Here is a 23,488-nt window from a genome sequence, read left to right as displayed (position 1 = left end):
TCCCACAATATCATTCTTCCACAGTCATTTCTCCTCCTACTGGCCACATAGCTAAAAAATTCCCTAGGATTTTCTTTGGATCTTACGGCCAATTTCCTCTCATATTCCAGTTTTGCTTTCCTTACCACACTAGTGACTCTTCTGGCCTGTGTCTTATATTCTTCATGCATCTTCTCTTCACCTGTCTCCCTATATCTCTTCCATAGCCTCTTTTTTGCATGCAATTCCTGTTTAATATTGTTTGTCATCCACTTTACTCCAAATTGTGTTCTCTTCTCGACTCGTGGTATACAACTTACCATTGCTGCTAACAAATATTCTTTCACAATTTCCCATGCACTAATGATATCCCGGCCTTCCAATTCCTCCCTCCATGAAACTTCCCGAAGTTGACGTCTAAGACTATTATAATCACCTGCATTATAATTCCACATAAGTTCCCATCTCTTTGATACTCCTGCATGTCTATTCATTTTCCAAGTCAAAGCCATATGGTATGGTCACTCTCTCTAACTGGTGGGAGAGATGTCATACTCAGTTATTATCAACTCATCTGATGCTATAACCAAATACAAAACTCTTGAACCTCTTGTTCCCTCTGTTACATGTTGCCTAAGACATTTGTCCCTCAAGAATTCTAGAAATTCCATTCCCCTATTGCTACATGCATCTTCCTCTCTCCAATTTATACTACTGTAGTTAAAATCTCCCATAACAATCATTCCTCTTGCACTTGCCAAACTTAACTGTCTAAACATTTCCTGGTCCCCATCCTCTGTGCTCTTGGATCTGTAGCAACACCCCACTAAATATCCTGTCTTGCCTACCTCTACCTCACACCATATGCTCTCAAAATCATTTGTCTCACTTCCTTCCAAAGCCTCCACTCTTAGAGGATATAGGTCATCACTTATCATAAGCAGTACCCCACCACCACGCTTTCCCCTCCTATCCTGACGAAAAATGCTGTACCTAGCGACTTCTATTCCTGCTGTTATATCCCCTTCTGTCAACCACGTCTCAGTGATCCCAATAACTTTTGGCCAGGCTGATGCTATCTGCGCCACCAATTCCTCTCTCTTATTCCGGATACTCCAGGCATTAGTAAAAAGCATATAAATGCCATTGTTTCTATACCCAGCATTATTCCTTCTAGACTCCACTGGGCTCAGTGTTACCTGATGTCGTTTCTCTTCTCCCAAGTATCCATTCCCACAAGAGGCCACCCCTGCTATCATCCTCCTTGGGACACACTGACTCGTTCAGAACAGCAATCGCTCCAGATGCCTACGTCCTTCCTCATTCAAATGTGTGCGGTCTCTCGCATACAATTCTTCTCTTTCCTCAAATGCACTCCAAGCATCCACATATACCAGTCCTCTCTTGTCACACATTCTCGCTATTATGCCATTCAATATCACCGCTCTTCTGCTCAGCTCATCATTATCATACCTAGGCAACACGCACACTATTTTTCCTCTTTCTGTTTTCTTCCGTACAGCCTCAAGCAAAAATCTCATATCTCTCGCTGCCCGACTTACATTACCACTCAAGTCATTTGTTCCTACCATCACAATCATCTCATCCACCCTTTCACCTCTCTTAATTGCCATAGCCACCCTTTCTATTGTTCCTCCTGGCAAACACTCCTTACACATCCTATCTTGAACACCACGAATCATTGAGTCGCCATACATTATACTTCTTACCATTCCCTCTCTCCTATTGTTTCCATTCTCTCCTCTTCTTTCATTCCCATAGGTCTCTCTCTCATTCCCTCTCCTCTACTGCTATTCTCTCTTCTAGCATTCCCATACCTCTCCCTCCTACTGTTTCCATTCTCTCCTCTTCTAGCACTCCCATACATCTCTCTCATTCCCTCTCTTCAAATGTTTCCATTATCTCCACTTCTAGCACTTCCATATCCCTCTCTCATTCCGTCTCTCCTACTGTTTCCATTCTCTCATCTTCTAGCATTCCCATACCTCTCTCTCCTACCATTTCCATTCTCTCCTCTTCTAGCACTTCCATATCTCTCTCTCATTCCCACTCTTCTACTGTTTCCTTTCTCTCCTCTTCTAATGCTCCTAAAATTCTCTCTCTCTCCCCTACTCTGATTCAGCTTGCATTTATCTCTTCCATTCTCCTAATCTTATCTTTCATACTTCTGCTCTCATTCACAAGACATTCCACCTCCTCTTTCAACTCAACTATCTCCCTCTGCAGGTCAGTCACTCTTAATCTAAATTCACTCTTCTAAACAAAACGATCTCCTAAACTTTCACAGTCACTCACGCCTTCCACACTATCAACTATTATTTTCTCATTCATATATATATTTTTTTCATTCTCTCCTATCAATTATATGGTAAATGGAACATTATAAAGAGAAATACAGTTTATATTTAAGCTGTCAATCAGCAATTGGAATTGAAGGAAATAAGAGAACATGGTTTGATGTAAAATCAGGGGTAATACAAGGATGCACATTATCTCCACTCTCATTCATTAGGCCTGATATTAGAATTGAGATGTCAAACTTAGCTCTCTGCTTTATGCAGATGATGTTGTAATCCTAAACATCTAGTTCAAGTCTCCAGGATTCTTTAACTAAATTGAATAACAGCTGAAAGAATGATAATGGCAAGAAAATCAGCAATAAAAAGGCCAAAACTATGAAAATAGGCAGGAGCATAGAAAATGTCAGCTGCATTCTGAATTGAGATTCCTATAGAAGAAGTAAAATATTTCAGTTATTTAGCGATGGTTTTTAATGAAGATGGCAGAATAAATCTGGAAATAGACAACAGAATAAGCAAAACTGGTATGGTGGGTAGCCAGCGGAATAAATTTATATGCAATAAGAGAGAAATTAGCCAAAACACCAAAGTAGCAGTATACAAGAGGGTGTTCAAACCAGTTTTAAGTTATGGATCTGAGAGTTGGGTTAGAAATAAAGCACTTGATCAAAGACTAGAGACCATTGATATCAGGATTGTGAGAAAAATTAGGAGAGTGAACTGATGGCATCAATGGCATAATCATATTAAAAATAAAGATATTAGAAAGAAACTTGACATTAGCATTCAAGAATGTGTCAGCAGAGTTGTTGTAAGGTAGGTATTGGCCACTTAAATAGAATGGGTGAGGAAAGGTTAGCAAAACAGATGTTTGATGTCAAAATGGCAGGAAAGAGACCAATAGTAAGACCAAAGTCTAGGTGGATTGATTCAGTCAGAAGTGACTTAGAAGCATGAAATATTAATTAATATTTCATGCTTCTAAATATTTCACGTAAAATATTTCAGTTATTTAGCGACGGTTTTTAATGAAGATGGCAGAATAAATCTGGAAATAGACAACAGAATAAGCAAAACTGGTATGGTGGGTAGCCAGCGGAATAAATTTATATGCAATAAGAGAGAAATTAGCCAAAACACCAAAGTAGCAGTATACAAGAGGGTGTTCAAACCAGTTTTAAGTTATGGATCTGAGAGTTGGGTTAGAAATAAAGCACTTGATCAAAGACTAGAGACCATTGATATCAGGATTGTGAGAAAAATTAGGAGAGTGAACTGATGGCATCAATGGCATAATCATATTAAAAATAAAGATATTAGAAAGAAACTTGACATTAGCATTCAAGAATGTGTCAGCAGAGTTGTTGTAAGGTAGGTATTGGCCACTTAAATAGAATGGGTGAGGAAAGGTTAGCAAAACAGATGTTTGATGTCAAAATGGCAGGAAAGAGACCAATAGTAAGACCAAAGTCTAGGTGGATTGATTCAGTCAGAAGTGACTTACAAGCATGAAATATTAAACATGACAATACTGGAGTGAGTGATCACAAGTAATAGATTGATTTCGAGTAAAACTGTTAATGGGAGATTAATAATAATGTAAACTTAATCATGTAATTCTGTCACAGTAACCTGAACACTGTCCCTTGAGGGTACACATTAGGAAACCGATGATGGTGAATAATCCAGATACAGAATGAGGACTGCCCACTCATTCTGCATAGGAATTCCCCACATGAAAAATGTCTGCAGTGTTAATTTGATAATAACCCTTAAGCAGCTTAAAATCATATGCACCCCCCACCCTTTGTCTTCAATTCAAACTCTATAGTCTGCATTCCCTTGGTTCTATCCTCATAATCAACAATGTACAGTCCTGATACGATTTTTGTTATCTGTCTTTGCACCCTCTCCAATGTTACTTCTTATGTGACCTTTATCCAAGTCCTGGTTCTCTAAAAAGCACGTCTCTTCTCTCCATGATAAAAAATACAGCATAAATTCAATGACTCAAGTTCAAAAACTCCAGTTTCTCACTCAACAGCCTACACTACAGGCTGAAACAAGTGTAAGAAAATTATTAACAAATTGTAAGTAAACTTCATAAGGACAAAATTAAATAAGTTTGCCTCCTGCTCAATAGTAATGCAATGGTGCCATGGTAATACAAGGGGGTCTGGAAAATTTTGATAAACACTTAGAACAAAAATGATATTAAAGCAACTGTTATAACCACAAGAAAAAACATACAAGGATATAAGAACATAAGTTATCCTCATGACTCTGCTACTAGTATGTTCTTTCTTGTGTTTATATCAGTTTCTTTAATATCATTTTATTCTAGGTGCTTATCAGAACTTTCCAGACTACCCTCGTATCTCCAATAAGGAAGACCTCACCTCCTACGACACCATGAACACCTCACCAAATGCCTCCTCTGAGATTAATCTCGATAACAATGTCTCCTGGTTCACATGGCATCCCTGCAAGGATGGTCAGAACTTGTGCTACATAAAAATTACTTATTCCATGGACCTCTTTACCATCTGTGAACAATGCCCACAGAAATATCTGGATAAACTCATTGTCAATATTGATATTTCCAAGACATCTAGTTGTACCTGGTATCAAGTCCTTCTTAACAAACAACCTGTCTACTTGTCTCTCTCACACTTTGTGATTGGATTGCCAGCTTCCTCACTGATTAGACATGACAGAACAAATCATCCACCATTGCATGCCATGGTGGATGACTTCCTCTTATTAGATTTTTTTATTAATGAGTACTCTCAGCATTCTGAGATAATTGTAATCATGATGATCCTCCTATATATATATCAATAACCTTCTGTCTCTAACTTCAAATCCTATTCATATTTCTGCCAATGAGTACTCTCCTTTTCATTCAAGAAATCCTGTAGTGCTTAAATGATTGAAGCTTCAAGATCTTCCATAAACAATATCTTATCTCCTCACCATTCTCAGGGGGTCAAAGGCAAATTAGTGCATTTCAATACCATCAGAACTGTCTTATTACCCAAAGAATGATCCTATGCTGCTCTTTCTAACCTTTGATGATATTCTGATTTCTAATGAAGATCACTTTTCTCTTCTAGGGCTGACTTTTACATCCAGCTTATGCTAGCATAAATATCACATTCACAGCCTCTAAAAAATGTGGTCTTCTTTTTTGTTCAAAACTACTTATTTTCTGCTCAACTCCTAACAACTTTATAAATCTCAAATCCAACCAACCTTAGAATACTGTTCTCATATTTGGGTGATTTACAAAAAATCATCTTAAGAATTTTTGACTGTAATTATAGAAGAGGGCAATCTGCCAGACAGGTGACCTCTCTCTGTCACAGTCTGTTGTTGCCTGTTAATGCAACTGACAGACAACAACAGACTACAGGAATAGGATAAATTTGTCTTATCATAGTATTAATTATGTTTCTATAATGCTAAGTCACTTGGTTGTGAAAAATCACTGAACCTAATACACTGAAGGGAGGATGATTTATATATATTAGTACAGTAACTTATGCTAAAATTAGAAAATCATTATAAGAACAGTAATGTTTTGCATAAACACATCTTTGAAAATTTACAAGGTCTCATAATTTCACCCAGAAAAAATTACACAAAAAAATTAATGTAAATTAAATAAAATTTCTGCTAAATGTACACAAAACATTTATTAAAAAAATAAAACAAACTGACATAGAACAGCAATTTTTCTCTTACCAATTATCTGTCCATGCATGAGCAAAATCAACAATCAGCATTAACTGAATCATAAGAAAGAGAAAAGCTCCTGTCATTCCAATATACATCCAAACTAAAGTAGAAAGGCACGAAATAATATTACATCTACTTCTATATATTGATTAATATGAAAGTCACACTATAATGCAGTTATACAATACAATAATCTATAATTCAGAGGCAAAATGAACTTTAAATTACCGTACATTTCTTTATATAAAACGATACTTTTTTCTAAAAATTTTAGACCAAAAATAGGGGATCGTCTTATATATATGTGTGTGTGTGGGGGGGGGGGGGGTAACCAGTTGATACCTGAGGTTGCTGTGGCAAAACTGCCGGTACCTTGTCTCCATGAACAGGCTTCCGCCAATCACTAGCCTTTGTTAACTCTGTCGATTGACGTCATTAATGGCTGATTCTGAATAAACCAATCAGAACTCTGAAAACATTCACGTCTCTAACTCATCGGCAGGGTAAGTTAAGGCATTAACAATATTTTAAGCACTAGCCCATAAAAATGTCTGAAAATAAAAAACGTTTGTCATATTCTTCAATGTGACAATCGTTAGTATGTATATTACCTAATTACTAAATATACTTTGAATATTTAAAAAATATATCAAATGTGTTCTGTTTTATGTTTAAAATATTGATTTCTTAATTTTGGGTTTGAAAAAGTAGGGATCATCTTATACATGGAAAAATACGCTGCTTAAAATATAAAAAAGAAAGTATGGAAAAGAACATAGCAAATTATTAAAGATGGAGAAGGTAGCAGAAAAGAATATGGTAATCATAAAGAAGATACATTCATTAGAGTTAGTAAAATTAGTTCTAGACTGGCATTGATTAAGATGCAATCAACTATGTACTGAAGTTTCAAATGTCATATATTTATGTCAACTAAATGAGCTATTCAGGCAACTCTTATATGCTCTTAGGGACACCACATCCATAGCTCTAACTTATACTGTGTGTGTGCTCCAGCTTCTTGTCTTTTCAACCCCAAGAAAACCACACATGCAAATTACAGTAACTTTGCAGATTTAGAAAATACTTCAATATCCACTTCCAAAAATATGTTATCTAAACATGAAAAATGATGGTACAACATGACAAAATTTCATGCCGGATGGGGCGTCGCCCGGTTAAACAAGGCCCCCGTTGTTTTCGCCAGGGAACCAGGGCGAACAGTGAAAAGTCAGCTACTGGAACAAATCTGAAAACAAACCCCAACTCAACATCACCAGAGTTAAAGATCGGTACTATCAACGTAAGAAGCCTGAATGGCAAAGAAATGGAGCTAGCTGAGGAATTAGATAAGTACCAGATCGACATAATAGGGGTGACTGAAACAAAAAAGACCAAAACTGGTGAGATCTTTCTGAGCAATAAATACAAAATGTTATATTCAGGCAATGACAATCAAGGAAAAGAAGGAGTAGCCATAGTATTCAACACAAAATACAAGGCTAATCTTCTTGAATGGCAGTCAGTCTCAAGTAGAGTAATGTGGGAAAATATGAGAATGGGGAACTGGACAATGAGATTTATTTGTGCCTATGGTCCCACAGACGGTTCTACTAAGGTAGAAGTGGAGGAATTTTTTGACGCTTTAGAAAAAGCAACTGACACAATGAAAAAGGAAAAGTTGGTCCTTGTTGGGGATCTAAATAGCAGAGTAGGAAATGATTGTGAGACATACAAAAATATTTTGGGAAAATTTGGAGAAAAGAGCAAAGCTAATAATAATGGCAAATATCTGTTGGATTTCTGCTCAGGATATGGACTGGTTATTACTAACACCATGTTCCAACATAAAAATGTGCACAAATTCACATGGTGAGAAGAGGCTAGGAATAAGAAAAGTCTCATTGACGATGTTATTGTTGATAGTGATGTTTTCTCCGTGGGGCAGGACACCAGAGTGTACAGAGGATTTGAAATTGGAAGTGATCACTATTTAGTCTTAAGCAGGATAAAATTGAATTTCATATTGAAAAGAATAACATGTAAGAAAGCTTTAAAGCAAATAAAAGTTGAGCAGCTCTCAGATCTGAACTGTAGACTAAAATACACAAAGATTATTGAAAAGAAAATGAAAGAGTTTGAGAACAGGAATCAAACCCTGGAGATTCAGTGGCAAACTCTGAAGAAAACATTGATTGATTCTGCCAGAGAGGCATGTGGTGAGGTTGTCTGCAAGGATAAAAAAAATCAGAACTCCCTGGTGGACACAGGAAGTTAAAGAGGCAGTGAAGGAAAAGAAGAAAGCATATCAAAAGTTCCTGGCAAATAAGTCAGCTTTTACTCTTACAGAATACAGAGACAAATGTAAGAAAGCTAAACAGTGTGTAAAACTAGCTAAACAAAAGTCATGGGAGGACTTTGGCAAGAATATAGAAAATAAATATCAAGAAGGTGGCAAAATATTCTGGAGGTTGTTGAAGAAGCTTAGGAATGGAGGAAAGAGTGCTGTAAAAGGAGTTAGAGATGATAAAGGTGAAATGAAAACAGGAGAAAAAGATATCCTTCAAGTATGGGGTAATTACTTTGAAAAACTGCTAAATGAAACAAGCAGTGATGACAGCATAGTGATAAAAAACACTGACCAGGCATGCAGTCAGGAAAACATATCCATACTTGAAGTAGAAAAAGCCATCAAAGGCTTGAAATGTGGAAAGGCAGCAGGAGTACATGATATTCGACCAGAAATGCTGAAGTATGGTGGTATAAAAGTCTTACAGTGGCTGCACTGCACAGTTCAGAAAGCCTGCACAGAGGGACGAATTCCCGATGATTGGAGTAGAGCTCTCATAGTACCCATATATAAAAAGGGAAATAAAACTGAATGTGAGAATTACAGAGGTATTTCCCTACTGAGTGTTCCTAGCAAGATCTATGCAAGTATACTTGAGAAACGGTTGAGAAGAATTGTGGAAGAAAAGCTTGGTGAAGAACAAGCTGGATTCAGGCCAAATAAAGGTTGTCAGGATCAGATCTTCACTTTACGACAAATAGTCGAGAAAGCATGGGAATATAACAAAGATCTGTATTTAAGTTTTGTCGATTTGGAAAAGGCATATGACAAGGTGCCAAGAGAGAAGCTATTCAATACGCTGCAGTTATATGGTGTCAATGGGGCATTATAGTCTTTATTTGAGTTGTAAGTCAGCAGTTAGAATTGAAGGAAGTACAGGAAGATGGCTTAATGTTAAATCTGGTGTGAGACAAGGATGTACATTATCCCCTCTGTTATTCATTATCTATATGGATCACATTATGAAGGAAAGTGGTATTAAACCTGATGTCAACATTGGAGATGTTAATGTCAGCTCTTTGCTTTATGCAGATGATGTTATACTTCTAAATAAATCGGCTACAAGTCTGCAAGATTCTCTGACTAAATTGAATAGCTGTTGTAATAGATATATTATGAAGGTCAGCAATAAAAAGACAAAGACAATGAAAATAGGCAGAATCATTGAAAATGTCAACTGTGTTGTGAATGGAGAACCTGTGGAACAAGTAAAACATTTTAGCTAATTAGGCACGATTTTTACTGAAGATGGTAAATTAAATATAGAAATAGACAACAGAATCAGCAAAGCTGGTATGGTGGGAAGTCAATTGAATAACTTCATATGGAATAAGAGAGAAATTAGTCGGAACACTAAATTAGCTGTATACAAGACAGTGTTCAAACCAGTTTTAACTTATGGATCTGAGAGCTGGGTCAGAAGTAAAACACTTGACCAAAGACTAGAGACCGCAGATATGAGAGTCCTGAGAATATTAGAGGCGTGAACAGATGGCATCAATGGCAATATCATATTAAAAATGAGGATATTAGGAAAGAACTTGACATTGTCAGCATCCAGGAATGCGTTATCAGAGCTAATCTCAGGTGGTATGGTTACTTAAATAGAATGGGAGAGGAAAGATCAGCAAAACAAGTGTTCTCTGCCAGGTTGGCAGGAAAACGACCCAGAGGAAGACCAAGATATAGGTGGATTGATACGGTACAATGTGCCTTAGACGATAGAAATTTAAGATCTGATAATGTTGGAGTCTTGACAAGTAACAGACTGATTTGGAGGAAAATTGTAGATAGGAAGTTAGTAATGATGTAATTTTTTCATGTAGTACTGTCATATCCTGTACATCCCTGGAGGGTACATAGCAGGAATTTGATGATGATGATGATGAACATGAAAATAAATTTTCCACAACAATCTTCAGTTATCCAAGTATGATGAGTGGTTACCATAATCACTCTCTATCTTAACTGTCTAAACTGCACTGTATAGAATTTCTTCCATTAATCCCCCATTTATGTTCTCTGATTGAAAATTTCCTTGTATCATATACTCTTGCAGTGATTTTCATCTCTCTACCATTCTCCAAATTAAGCAAATCACTCCCAGCCTCTTTAAATTACTAAAATATTTCAAGCTTGATTTTTCTGTGATCCAACTATCAATGAAATGTGATTATCTCTCTTGATGACAATGTCCACAACTCCAACTAGTTTCCCATTTCCAATTCCACAAACCAAGCTGAAAGATATCCTCAAAATATTTGACATAAGCAATGCCTGAACACAAATTCCTACCAGAACACCACAGGAATGTCATAATTTGGCATATGGTGGTAGGCCTGTGTCTGGAGATCTGAAAGCTAAGTCATTTATTTAAAAATAAAAAATAAAAAAGCAATATTAATTAAAATTTGTGCTAGAATTAGATTGTATTGTGGTGTTAATTAAATTTAAGTTAAAAGTTTTATTTTAAATATAGTTAATATAGTCTTTTGACATGGTAAGTTGTGTAGAGTAGCACATGTCACTGATGTGAAGCAGAACAATGCCGTCCAAACCATTACTGTTTAAAGAATTCAACCAAAGAGACTTCATACAGTACAGGGTATGTGAGATACATGCATTACCAAAGGAAAATGTAATTTGGTTTGAAAGTGATAGTATTTTATGCCCACTGTTTGTAGATCTCTCCTTGGCATTTTGCCAAGAATAGTCGATTCACGCTGAAAGGGAGAAAGAAATGAAGGATGTACGAATTGGTTGCCAACATGCAAAATCACGTGCTTTCTTGTCTGTCGCTGTACTAGTAGCTTGATTTTTGATGTTGCTTTTTTGCATTATTTTTTATTATTAATTTGTATGATGGATCCAGTACAGACAACAAGTTCTGTTGTTAAACGTTTCAGTAACTCTTGCAAAAGAATATTGAATAATGTGCTGACATTCTGCAAAAAAGAATCGTCAGAAGGCCATCTCCTTGTTCCCCTTTCTCAAGTCATAAAACGTGAAAGTGCAATTGCGGGCATATCGGGGTCAACTGTTAAAAGAATTCGTAGGGAATCAAAAGGTGAAGGCTACCACCATATCATTGCGATATTAATGCTATTGAGTATGTTTGGGCAGAAGTGAAAAGTTTCATTCGCCATCGCAACATAACTGGGGATATTGACATGTCGAAATGTTTTAAGCTTTCAGAAACAGGCGATTGAAAGTATTACAGTTCAAAACTGGGGAATATATTGCTATCATGTCACCTCATTGGAAAATATGTATTGGGACAGAGACAGAATTATTGAAGAATTATGCGAACCTTTGGTGATCAGTTTAAGTGAAAGTGATGGCGATTCGGACACCGATTCAGATGACTCTAAAGATTAAAAGGATTTGATAATGGTATTTTTTTCCAACTTTTTTTTTGCATGGGTTTGTTAAAAGAGTCACAACAAGTCATAAATAATTAATCGGTTTAGGACATTAAAGTGTCTCAGTTCTCTCAATTGTAAGTTTAGAATATCTAAGTTCATGAAAAAATTTCTATTTTTCTGAATAATTATTTTTATTTTATAGAAAACTTTTTATAGAAAATTTTTTTAAGTTAAATTTTTGTTTTATGCTATACCTTTTTTAATTTTGTTAATACTCTACGTACATTTTTCCAACTGTTATACAAGCAAAATAGTTACACTTTAAAAACAGCAATGTTCGTAAAAGAAAAGCTAAATTTTCCAACCTGTAATAATAAACAAACTCATCCCAGAAGACAGATTGAGTACCCTATTATCAGAATGGTTTCTCCTTTTTCTGACATGCGCAGAAGTGTCAAAAGATCTCTAATCAGTGGGCGAACTATAGTGGGAAAGTGCCAAAAATACTAAGTCAGGTCAAGAGATTGAAGCAGTGCATGGAACAGAGAATATGCATGAAAATGTGTGTGATGGTGTAATGAATGGTGTAATGAAGACATGATTGAAAGAGAGATTAAAAGTGACACGACTGAGAGAGAGAGAGAGAGAGAGTAAAAGTGTTGACTGAAAGAATAGTAGTATGATGTATGTAAAGAATGAAGAGTTGGCTGTAATGAGGGAGTTAGTTTGGTTAAGTGGAGTGATACACAGGACAAAGTGGAAGCTGCAACAAATGCACAAACATCTGGTGAGTTAGCTGATATCAGAAAGAAAGAAGTGCGAGAAAACAGAAATGAATGCTTGACTAAGAGAGAGAGAGAGAGAAGGAAAAATCAAGGAGCGAGCAAGCCTGGTTTGGCAATTCTATCATAAGAGGCATAATTAGTGAAAGATTTACAAAACTGCAAAAAAATTGCAAAAATTAATGATGTTAGTGAGGTTATTAGAGTGCAAAAGGGTAAAGTGAAAGAGTGTTGTTCATTTCGGCTGAAATGAATGATTTAAAAGGAGAAAAGAATGCATGAGGGAGAACATGAAAGAATTACTGGAAGTATCAAAAGAAAAGAGTAAGAGATTTAAGATAGTGAATCTGTTGCTGCAGTATTACAGAGGAGAGGTGAGAAGGAAGGCCATAATAGCAAATGACCTGATGTGGAGTTTGTGGATGTGTGAAGTGAGTTTGATGGGCAAAAGGATTTATACAAGAAGGATGGTTTGCATCTGGATGGATTTGGTTTTCAGTCTGGAAAAAGTGTTGAGCTTTTTTTGTGTGTGTGGAGGCGGGGAGCTGTTGAGTGGATATGCAGATATCAATGAGGCAGCTGAGTGCAAGAATGTGCATAAAATGCCCAAGTTAGTACCACTGGTAACAAACCAGAATGGGATGGTTAGTATAAAGCATCAGGACAATGGTGGGCCTACGGAGCTTTTGAACTTTAGGCATACTGGTGCCAGGAGTATTCGGAACACGGGGGAGGATTTTTTTGGCATTGGTTAGTTCACCCTGAGCAAAGGTTATTGGCATTAGTGAGACATGGCTGACAGAAGATGATATAGTTAGTGGGATAGAATGTGAAGGGTATAGCACTCAGGGAGGAAAGATTTGGGGGAGGAATGTCATTGTTGATAGTCCATGAACTGCAACCAAAGAGAGTAGAAGTTCAACTGCAAGTCAGTGAAAATAGCACATTTGAGGCTATTTGGCATGCGATGGTGGCCAGCAGAACAAAATACACAGTTGGATGCATCTACAGACCAGAAAGGATGATGGGAATAGTATGCATCAGCAAATACGCCCAATGAACGAAGGGCACGTAATAATTATGGGGAATTTTGACTATGGGAACATAGACTGGAAAGTGGAAAGGACACATGGGAGGAAGGAAATGGAATTTATAATTACCTGAGACAGCATTTGATGGAATATACCAGGGGAGTGAGATTGCAAGTTGCAGCCAGTGGTAATTTTAAGTGGGGATGCTGCATATACAAAATAAGAAAAATAATCCATTTTTTCCTAATCAGTAACCAATTTATTAATAAGTAAATTTACATATTCAAGAATATGTAAATTTACATACTTCAAGAATTTTGAGACTCACCGATATTCATTTGCACTTGCCACTGCATGTAACAAGTGAATCTGACACTGCTCAACGAGCAGCGTCACTACAGATAAATTGTATGCTTGCACGCGATATTTCTGTGAGATACGAAACTTTTATTATTGGTGTGTTTGGGTGAGGGTGAAATGTTTTTGCCAAAAATATTTTGCCCTCACCACAAACACCAATAATAAAAGTTTCGTATCTCACAGAAATAACACGCGCAAGCATACAATTTATCTGTAGCGACACTGCTTGTTGAGCAGTGTCGGATTCACTTGTTATATGCAGTGACAAGTGCAAACAAATATCAGCGAGTGTAGCAGCAACTGACTGAACGTAATAATTCCGACACTGTGTTAGATCACAGTGCATTTGTTTCATAATCTAAAGTGTTAATCAAAGAATTCCAATTATTAACTATTCAATCAATGTCAAAACATAAGCTGTAACCTTTAACATGTTGTATTGCATTTATATAATGTTGTAAGCATTGTTATTATTTATAAACACAAACAAAATTAAATTTTTTTGTTTTTTCCTTGGGGGTACTGCAGTGTCACAGTACTTATGTACAAGCCACCACTGGAGAGTACTCAATCTAGCAATTGCATCTGGGAATCTGACTATAACCAGTATGACCATGTTGCCGCCAATTGGTGAGAGTGATCATATGACCTTGACCTGGAAGGTGGCTAAATGTGTGAAATTTTCAATTAAGAGGGATTACATGTGTGGAATTATAGAGGTGATAAGTATGACAAGATTAGGTGATTGCTTGGATCAGTGCCATGGCATGTGAAACTGCAAAGGGCTGGATGTCGATAGTACATGGGAAGTGGTAAAGGGGTGTTTCAGGAAATTAAATAACAGACTGCATACCTAGAGTAAGGAGAGTAAATCAAGTGGGAGTTAAATCGATGAACATCATTAAGCTGGAGCTACAAAAAAAAAAAATGTGGAGGGAATTCAAGGAGAAAGGTGACCAGAAGGCACATGAGCAATACTAAAGAAAGGAAATTAGCAGTGTAGGCCAAAGATAATCCCAAACAGTTCTTTCAATATGTTGCAAGTAAAAGGAGGAATGTTTATGGCAAAATGATATTAATGAATGCCAGTAGGGAGGTAAATGAATCAGTCGAAATAGTAGAATTACAAAGTCAACACTCTGCAAGGGTATATTATCCAGGTGGAGATACTGCAGTAACGAAAGAGGCAAAGACCTATACGAGAACTGAGGTAAATGAAATGGAGATGCATAGCATATTAGAAAACACGTGAATACAGCTATGAGATTAGATGGTATACCAGTTTGAGTTTTACATGAAGGTGCTAGAGAATTGTCAGTACCTTTGATCCCATTGTTTAATCTGAATCTTAGCAATGGGGTTAGTCCCAAGGGTGTAGAAAGAGGGGAAAAATAGTTCTATTGCATAAAGGAGGCTCCAAGACAGATGTAGCAAATTACCAATCAATTAGCATATCAGAAATCACTGTTAAGGTACTGGAGAAGATAGTCAAGAGCAAAACACAGGAGTCGATAGATCAATATGGGATACTGTGTGGGGAGGCAATACTCAGTTTCAGGCTTTATAATACAGTGACAGCTGAGTTAGCTAAAGGTACTGGGTTTACATTGATACTGCTGGACTTTGCAAAAGTGTTTGACAGGATACTACATGGAATTCTAATCAATAAACTGCAGCACGTGGGGATGGCTATAAGGTTGGTCAGGTGGATAAGAGGAGTTGATGGAGAGATAATCAGAGAGTAGCTTAATCAAAAGTAGGATCCAGAAGAAGGCCCATGACTAGTAGCATGCCACAGGACTCTGTTCTTGGGCCTCTACTGTTTAATTTCTATATTAATGATATAGGAAAGGGTCTGAGAGGAACTATTCAGTTGTTTCCAGATGATACAAAATTGGGTAGAGCAATAGTTAATATAGATAATGTCAAATTTTGCAGGATGATTTGGATAGTTTTACATGAAGGTGCTAGGGAATTGTCAGTGCCTTTGATCCCATCGTTTCGGCAAAGGAGAATGGATGTCAGTTTAATGTGGCAAAGTGTAAGGTTATGCATTTTAGGGTGAAAAGATTAGCAGCAGTATACCACATTGGTGGAACTGTAATATTTCGTAATTATTATTTAATTTTATGTCGAACTGAGCCAATTGTAATATTTAGTTTTTTTGTTTTTTTTTTAAATTTTTTAACTCAATGTGTTTCCCCTCTTACTTCGTTATTTTTCATGGTTGCTTGAGCTTGTACAAAATGACTATGTTCTAATCTTAACTCATGTATAATACTATTATTTAACTTAGTCCTTTCGTAATCTACTTAGCTTTCTCCCCCCCTTTCAAGGCTGTAGTCTCACACATGCTAGTATCGTAGACTTAGAAAAAGCCACTGGCTGGGACCAAATCCTTAATCTACGTTGCTTTTATTCAAATGTATTAATCCTTAAAAATTTATTTTTGTTGACGACTGCAGCATTAAGGATCGTGTAAAAGAATTTTCTATTTTTCCTTTACATACAAAGGAATAATTTAGCTAAGCACGTGGAATAACTCTTAAATCAATTTTATTTCAAGCAACTCCGAATTACTCAGTCGTGGCTGTAATTTTCTTTAGGTGATACAGGTTCGATTTGTTTTATGAGACAGTGCATTGGCTAACAAAGATCAGGCAAGCTATTAACAATACCAAAGATGTTTATTCCAAGACAGTTTACATACAAAAGTAAATAGGACATATCACGTGTCTACTTCTCCACACATTCATTAAAACAATTCACTTAAAGCATTAGACAAAGAACTTATTTACACTTAACTTATTAAACACGTGGATGGATTTTAGCACACATATCCTTACTTTCATTACAAACAATAAAAGGCAAAATTACACTATACACGTTCTAAACATTATGTAACACGCATTATTCAAGTCTACGGTATTCTATTATACACATTCAAACTAACATTCGGCTTTCTGATCTCTGCAACACATTATGCCATTAGTTAAATTGAATTAACATCTATCGTCAGTACACACAATCTAGGCTATTAACAAAGTAATCTACTTACAAGGTCTCTCTATCATGTACACCCCTGAATTCAAAAGGATTAAGGGTTAATTCCGCTGGCTCCTTTTGTTTTCTTACGTATAACACTGTGATCAGGCACTATTCGGCAGTTATCGTCTTTCAAATTCCTTCCTTGTAACTTTAATGCATTTTTCATCGATGTTAGGAACTTTGTCAGCTGTCACAAATCAGCATGCACGTGGATTGGTACATTCTTCGATGAATTTCATGCAAGGATATCTTGTAATACTGCCAGCGAACTCCCCATGATCTCCAGAAACTCTTGCTCGCGGGATCGCGACTCCTCAAAAGCTTGCCACAGGAACAAAAAATTAAGAGAGCCCTCACTTACACTAAGTTTTGGTGGCAAAACTCATAATCTGGTGAGCTTCGAGACTGTTGTTGACCTTCGGTTTACTAGCCTAATCCTGTCTGAGTTTTTTAGTTACAATTGCTTGTGGTTCTATATTCAGTTATTTTAACTTTATATTACAAAATTATTACATTCATTACATTAGGTTATATACACTCTTAATTATAAGTATTTTATGGCCCATGTAAAATCGATATAGGTGAAAAATATTTCTATTTTTCACCACAAGAGATTTTATAGAACTGTACTCCAGGAAATTGACAAAGTCAGAGATTTGGGAGTGTTAGTGGATATGCAGTTAAAGTTCACTGAGCACATAGCAAAAAGTGGTTAAAGCAGCTCATCAGATTACTTGGTTACTGAAGAATGCTTTGATGAGCAGAGATAAGCAAGTTATTATACCTCTTTATTGGGCCTTGATAAGACCCATCTTGACTACTATGCTCAGATCTGGTCACCTGGTTTTCTTGGCAAAGAGGAAGAGATGGAGGATCCAGAGGCAAGTGACCAAGATGGTAGCAGGTCTATGGAATGAACCTTAAGAGCAAGTTGAAGATTTGTGGGTTACATTGGTTGATAGGCAGAAAAGGTGCGATATGATTGAGAGATACAAATTACTGAAGGGTTTTTATAAGATTAACACAGAGGAAATTTTTCATAACAGATCTAGTGGTGGAAGAACTATGGGCCATCCTTGGAAATTGAGCAAAAATGTAGTTAGCAAGGGTGTTAGAACTAGATTTTTTGCTTGCAGAGTGGTGAATGAGTAGAATAGGTTATCAGAGTCTGTCGTGGGTGCCATGACTATGAATAAGTGGGTGCCATGACTAATAATAATAATATGTTTACTGCTCTTGAAACATTTTTAATTTTTTTCTCGCCAGCTTAAGTGAGCTCTAAGTAAGAGCTTCCAAGAAAGTTCTCATTCCTATGGAATATCCTTTCCTACAGCCACTCTCAGATTTACATGCTCTGGCCCTTTAGCACATTAACAATCCCAATTCCTTTTCACATTTACCATTCTTCTGTATCTTTTGTACTTCTTGAACAGCTGTCATTGTAGTATAGCCCTAGTTTCACTTGCAATCAACAGAACCCACATCAACTAACTGCTGTTCTGATTCAAATGCACTCTAAATTAAGTAATTTTTGCAGGAACGAAAATCATCTCACATTCCACTATTCAGCATCCTGTACAAATGCCAACTGTGCCTACTATTCCCTAATTCATTGGATGGAACTTTGGCCAATCAATACTTTTGCTTCTTTCATATCCACAGGGAATAAGGGTAACATCGCCTAACAATTAAGATTACCTAGCATTATTCTTCTCCAAGAAATCCCTTCAAATCAACTGTTAAAATTATGGATTCCTCCATTGCATGAATTCAATGATCTTTCAGCAGAATGACATTAGAAAAATTTTAATTAAACTAGATGTCAGAATTTTTTTTCTTTTGAAACTAAAACCCATTTTGTATTGTCTCTGCATCTTTTCATACTAACTGCCATCTATCCTACAAAAGCCAGCACATTCCTAAGAGGATTTGGTATCAAGTAATGACCCACTGCCATTGTCTCCCACATCTCTGAAATAATGGAGAAAACTATTAACAGTATATTCTTCCACTAATTAGAATCAGCAATCACTAGTATAAATTCTTTCCCTCTAAATCCACAGTAGATCTTGTGTACATCATGCACTTCTGGATGTGCATCATGGAAAGGTTTACAGAAACTTATCTAGTAACTTTCAACATTTCCAAACAGGTTTAGAATATAGGTCTTCTCAGCAAATTAAATTCTATGATCTGGTTTTTATCCTTTGTAACTAGAGTATCCAATTACTTCTCTGATGAATAAATGTGTGTGATGGTTTCTACTGCACTTCAGGACATAAAAGCAGAAATGATATAGTGAAAAACAAGAGGTTAAGTTCAATATAATACTATCCCAGCAATGCAAAGCGACCCAGGACTGCCTGTCCTCTTCCCTCTATGTATTAATAACTAATCATGTGTAAAAATGAGAAATCTGATATAAATATATATGTATATGTTTATTTTCATACATATTTTTTCTGGTGTGTGTGTGTGCTGTGTGTTTCTCATACTTAAAAGAGGTTCATACTACATGTACTATTTGGTTTCCTCTAATATATTTATTTACTTTAAAGGAATGCTACTCAACCAAGACCTTATAATAACTATATATTATGATATCTTATCTTAGTCTCATAAATAAGCCAAGAAAATTGTAATACAGTAATATAAAAAAATAAATAAATATTTACATAAATTCACTTTAAAAATTTCATAAGAGATAAATTTCTTTCTTACACTCACAGAAATTTAATTTTATGAATAAAAAAAAAAATCTTCTAACAACAAAACAAAAAACAAAATCCTTTGCAAATGCTTTCTAAGATTAGCAACTCTGGCTTTCTAATATTCAACACAATTGGTTCCAAAAGTCAACATCCTTTCCAAAAAATTCTCTTCCTTGAACTGATAAAAATTCTTGTCCTATCTCAATAGACTTCAGCATAAAAAGTTTATCATAAAAACTACCGTGTTTCAGAAATTATCCAAAGGAGAAAACACAGAAGAAAACAAACATGACTTTCTGTCTTGAAACAAAATAAAATGTTCTAGTTCAATTTTATCTATTGACTAGAACAAACACAGGGTAAAGAAAAACAAATGGTAGACAAAACAGTTAATCAGTAATTCACTTTTTCTCTGCTCTATTTATCCTTAAGCTATTAGAGGCCTTTTTATAGATTTTTATCTTCTGGTGGTCACTTCTCATGTGAAAGAAAAACAATTTCAAATAAATCCACAGGTCTCTGAATCTGTTCCTGTAACTATATATATTCATATTCATTTAACACAATATCCATATAGAAAGAGAAAATCAATTCCCATTCAGGAATGTTATGTGATCACTTCTTTCTAGCTCAATGATGAATTTGATTTCAGGATAAGAGATGATGAAAAATGCTAGAATTAGGTCAAAATCCAAGTCAGTACTTTGTATTCTTTCTAGGTGCAGGAAGGGGATTCTCCTCTTCCTGTAACTGTAATTATATTATAATAATTATAGAATAATTAATAACTGTAATTACATTACAGTTATCAAGTTATAAGCTTCTCTTAAGACCGAGCTGTAAAAACCTTATACAAATTCCTTTTGTACCAATGGGATTCAATTCAGCCCCAGCATTCATCACTCATCGTGGCATGGAGTTGTTATGGTTAAGTAGTCAAGCCATTGCATAATTTGCAACTTTTATAAACATTATACCCAGTTTTAACAATCCAAATATACATACAGCTTTCGTGCTAAGTGGTGTATAGTGGTATTGGAACTTTAGTGTGTAGAGAGTGAATGAGGAGCAGATTACATTAAAAATTAATCATACTTCTCATATGATTCCATTTGATTAGGTCAGTGTTCTGTATAAAGAATACAGAATGGTATCTGGTATGTCTGGCCTAATGTCCAATCTCCTTCCAGTAATGCATCTCATTACTAAGTAGTACCTATTACGATGCTGAGTAACCAAGGATTTTGCCACTGGTTCTATGTAATGTTCCATGTAAATTTCTTCATGTAAAGGGACATTCAAAATATAGTCCTCCAGTGCTGACTTGTCAAGATGACAGTAGCACATGCACTTCCCATATTCTCTAAGGTTGTCTCTAGGAGAATGGATAGAGTTGACAATTTTATGTATGGTTTCAAGAATATATTTAAATTGTGAAAATTATATATATTGTATGTCACTTAAGGGAGATAGCAAATGGAAGGAGACCTCCACATTGCCTTTAAAGAATGCTGAGGATTAACTAGGGCTTCTGACCTATCCCTACCTTCACTTGGCATGTCCTGTTAATAAGTATCTACTGGTGAATGAATGAACAAGGATGGGCTGGCAATTTAGGACCAAACTGTACTCTCTATAGGCTTAAACCACAAAAAATATGATGGTGCAACATGATAACATTTCATGTCAGCTGGAGCATCACCTGGTTAAACAAAGCCCCCCCCCCCCAATGTTTTCATTACTGAACCAGGAATAGCAATGGAAAGTCACTACAAGACTCGAGCTCCACATACAGAACTGAAGATAGCAACCATCAATATAAGGAGTATTAATGGAAAAGAAATCGAGCTTGCAGAACTGGAAAAATACCATGTAAACATAATTGGCATCACTGAGACAAAGAAGACAAAAACAGGTGAGATTTTACTAAATAATAAGCATAAGCTATTCAAAGAAAGAAGTAGTAGTGATACCATTCAACACCAAACATGAAGATAAGCTGCTTGATTGGAAAGCAGTTTCAAGTAGAGTTATGTGGGCAAACTTCAAAATGGAGAAATGGACAATGAAAATTATTTGTGCCTATCGTCCCACAAAAGATTCTCCTAAGAAAGAACTGAGGGAATTCTCTGAGTGAATACAGCAGGGAGATCATAGTAAAGAAATGGAAAAAGTGGTAGTTGTTGGAGATCTAAAGAAAAGAGCACGATGTGAATCCCACTAGGCATATAGAAATGTTTTATGAATATTTTGGAGAAAAGGATAAAGCTAATAATACACATACTGGCCAATGAATTAGAAGCTTTTGTTTAACACCTTGTTGGACTTCCATTAGCCAAAATTATAGCATATATGCAATTTGGCATAAAATCCACAAGATGTTAGATTGTATCTATGCCTACAACATACAAGGCATTCATCAGACAGTCCTTTAACTGGTTCAAATTTGTGGACTAGGCTTCCTGATTTGTTTTTTTAACATGTCCCATACATTTCTCAAGGTTAAGATCCAGGCTTTGTAGTGGTTGGAGAAGATGGCGGACGTTGCTATGATGCTTGCTAAATCATTGCTGAACAATTTTGCACAATGGAGAGTAGCATTGTGGTCAATGAAACAACCCTACCTGCTGGATAAAAAGTCAACACTGCAGGATGAACTTGATTGACATTCAAATATTCCTTGTAGGACATCTGACTTTCCAGCAATATCAGGGGACAAGCAAACATGTCCCACACCATGAGACTACCTCTAGAACCTTGAGTTCTGTTTACAAGGCAAGCTAGGTTCACTGCTTCATGGGGCTCCTCCTAAACTCTCTGCCTACCGTTGAAACAGAAAAAAGGTGTACCACGACTTTTTTTTTTCAGTGTTCCATTGTCCAGTCACAGTGTTCTGACACCACTGTAGACAAACTTTCTGGTTCTTCACAGAAATCGGTGGCTTCCGCATAGGCACATGACTGCAAATACGATCCTCTTCAATTCCCTGTGCATAGTTTGGTGAGATGTGGGTCAGTGACAGTCTTCATTAAATGCTTCAGTCAATTGTTACACACAGAAAGTTCTGTTTGTCCATTCAAGCCTTTTCAGAGAATTGCAATCCTGTTCCATCTTAGGACTACAGTTACGCTTCTTAGACAAGCAACATGGTTAATTTTTTCACTGATTAAACACCCAGGATATCTCACCATTTTGAGAGGTTTGAGAAACTAGCAAGCTCTGGTGTTTTACAAATTGTGGCTCCAGTCAGATGGGCACTCACAATAAGCTCTTTATTGAACTCCAAAAGATCTTTTGTTTTTTTGCATTGTCATAAGCATTACTGACAGTTACTGATCAGGAGCATTCTTAGTTTCTTAGAACATGTGGTGATGAACATGACCAAGCATTTTGCATATAAGCTTCATAAGTGAGGTTTACGTATATTTGCATAAAGGTTTCTAATTCAGTGGCCAGTATGTGTAATGGTAAGCATCTGCTGGATGTCTATTCAGGATATGGACTAGTCGTTATGAACACCATGTTTCAACATATAAATGTGCACAAGTTCACATGGAGAGAAGACACAATAAATCAGAAAAGCCTCACTGACTATGTTACTGTTGATAGTGATATCTACATGCTGGTTCAGGATACAAGAGGATTTGAAACTGGAAGTGACATCACTTAGTTTGAAGTAGGATAAAAAAAAATGAATATCATATTGAAAAAGAGCAGTATGTAAAAAGTTTCAAAAAGAATTAAACTTGAACAGCTTTTAAAGCTAAAATGTTGACTCAACTATACCAAAATTATTGAAG

At 36.2% G+C, this 23,488-nt stretch overlaps 1 protein-coding gene across 2 annotated transcripts in view; it reads right to left on the bottom strand.

Annotated features, from left to right (window-relative positions):
* LOC150099802 (serine incorporator 5-like) overlaps positions 1-23,488 on the bottom strand; it is a 293,435-nt gene that overhangs the window by 203,964 nt on the left and 65,983 nt on the right. For both annotated transcript variants that reach the window (XM_090404186.1, XM_090404185.1), the window contains exon 5: positions 6,048-6,141. In XM_090404186.1, the coding sequence (XP_090260312.1) occupies positions 6,048-6,141 (94 nt within the window). The remainder of the gene's footprint in view (positions 1-6,047; positions 6,142-23,488) is intronic.

Source organism: Typopeltis vanoorti, chromosome 14, assembly GCF_054136105.1.
Source record: "Typopeltis vanoorti isolate ZY-2024b chromosome 14, IOZ_Tvanoo_1.0, whole genome shotgun sequence".
In the NCBI taxonomy this organism is placed as follows: Eukaryota; Metazoa; Arthropoda; class Arachnida; order Uropygi; family Thelyphonidae; genus Typopeltis; species Typopeltis vanoorti.
Note: the sequence above shows the minus strand (reverse complement) of the source record. Positions and strands in the feature narration are given on the sequence as shown.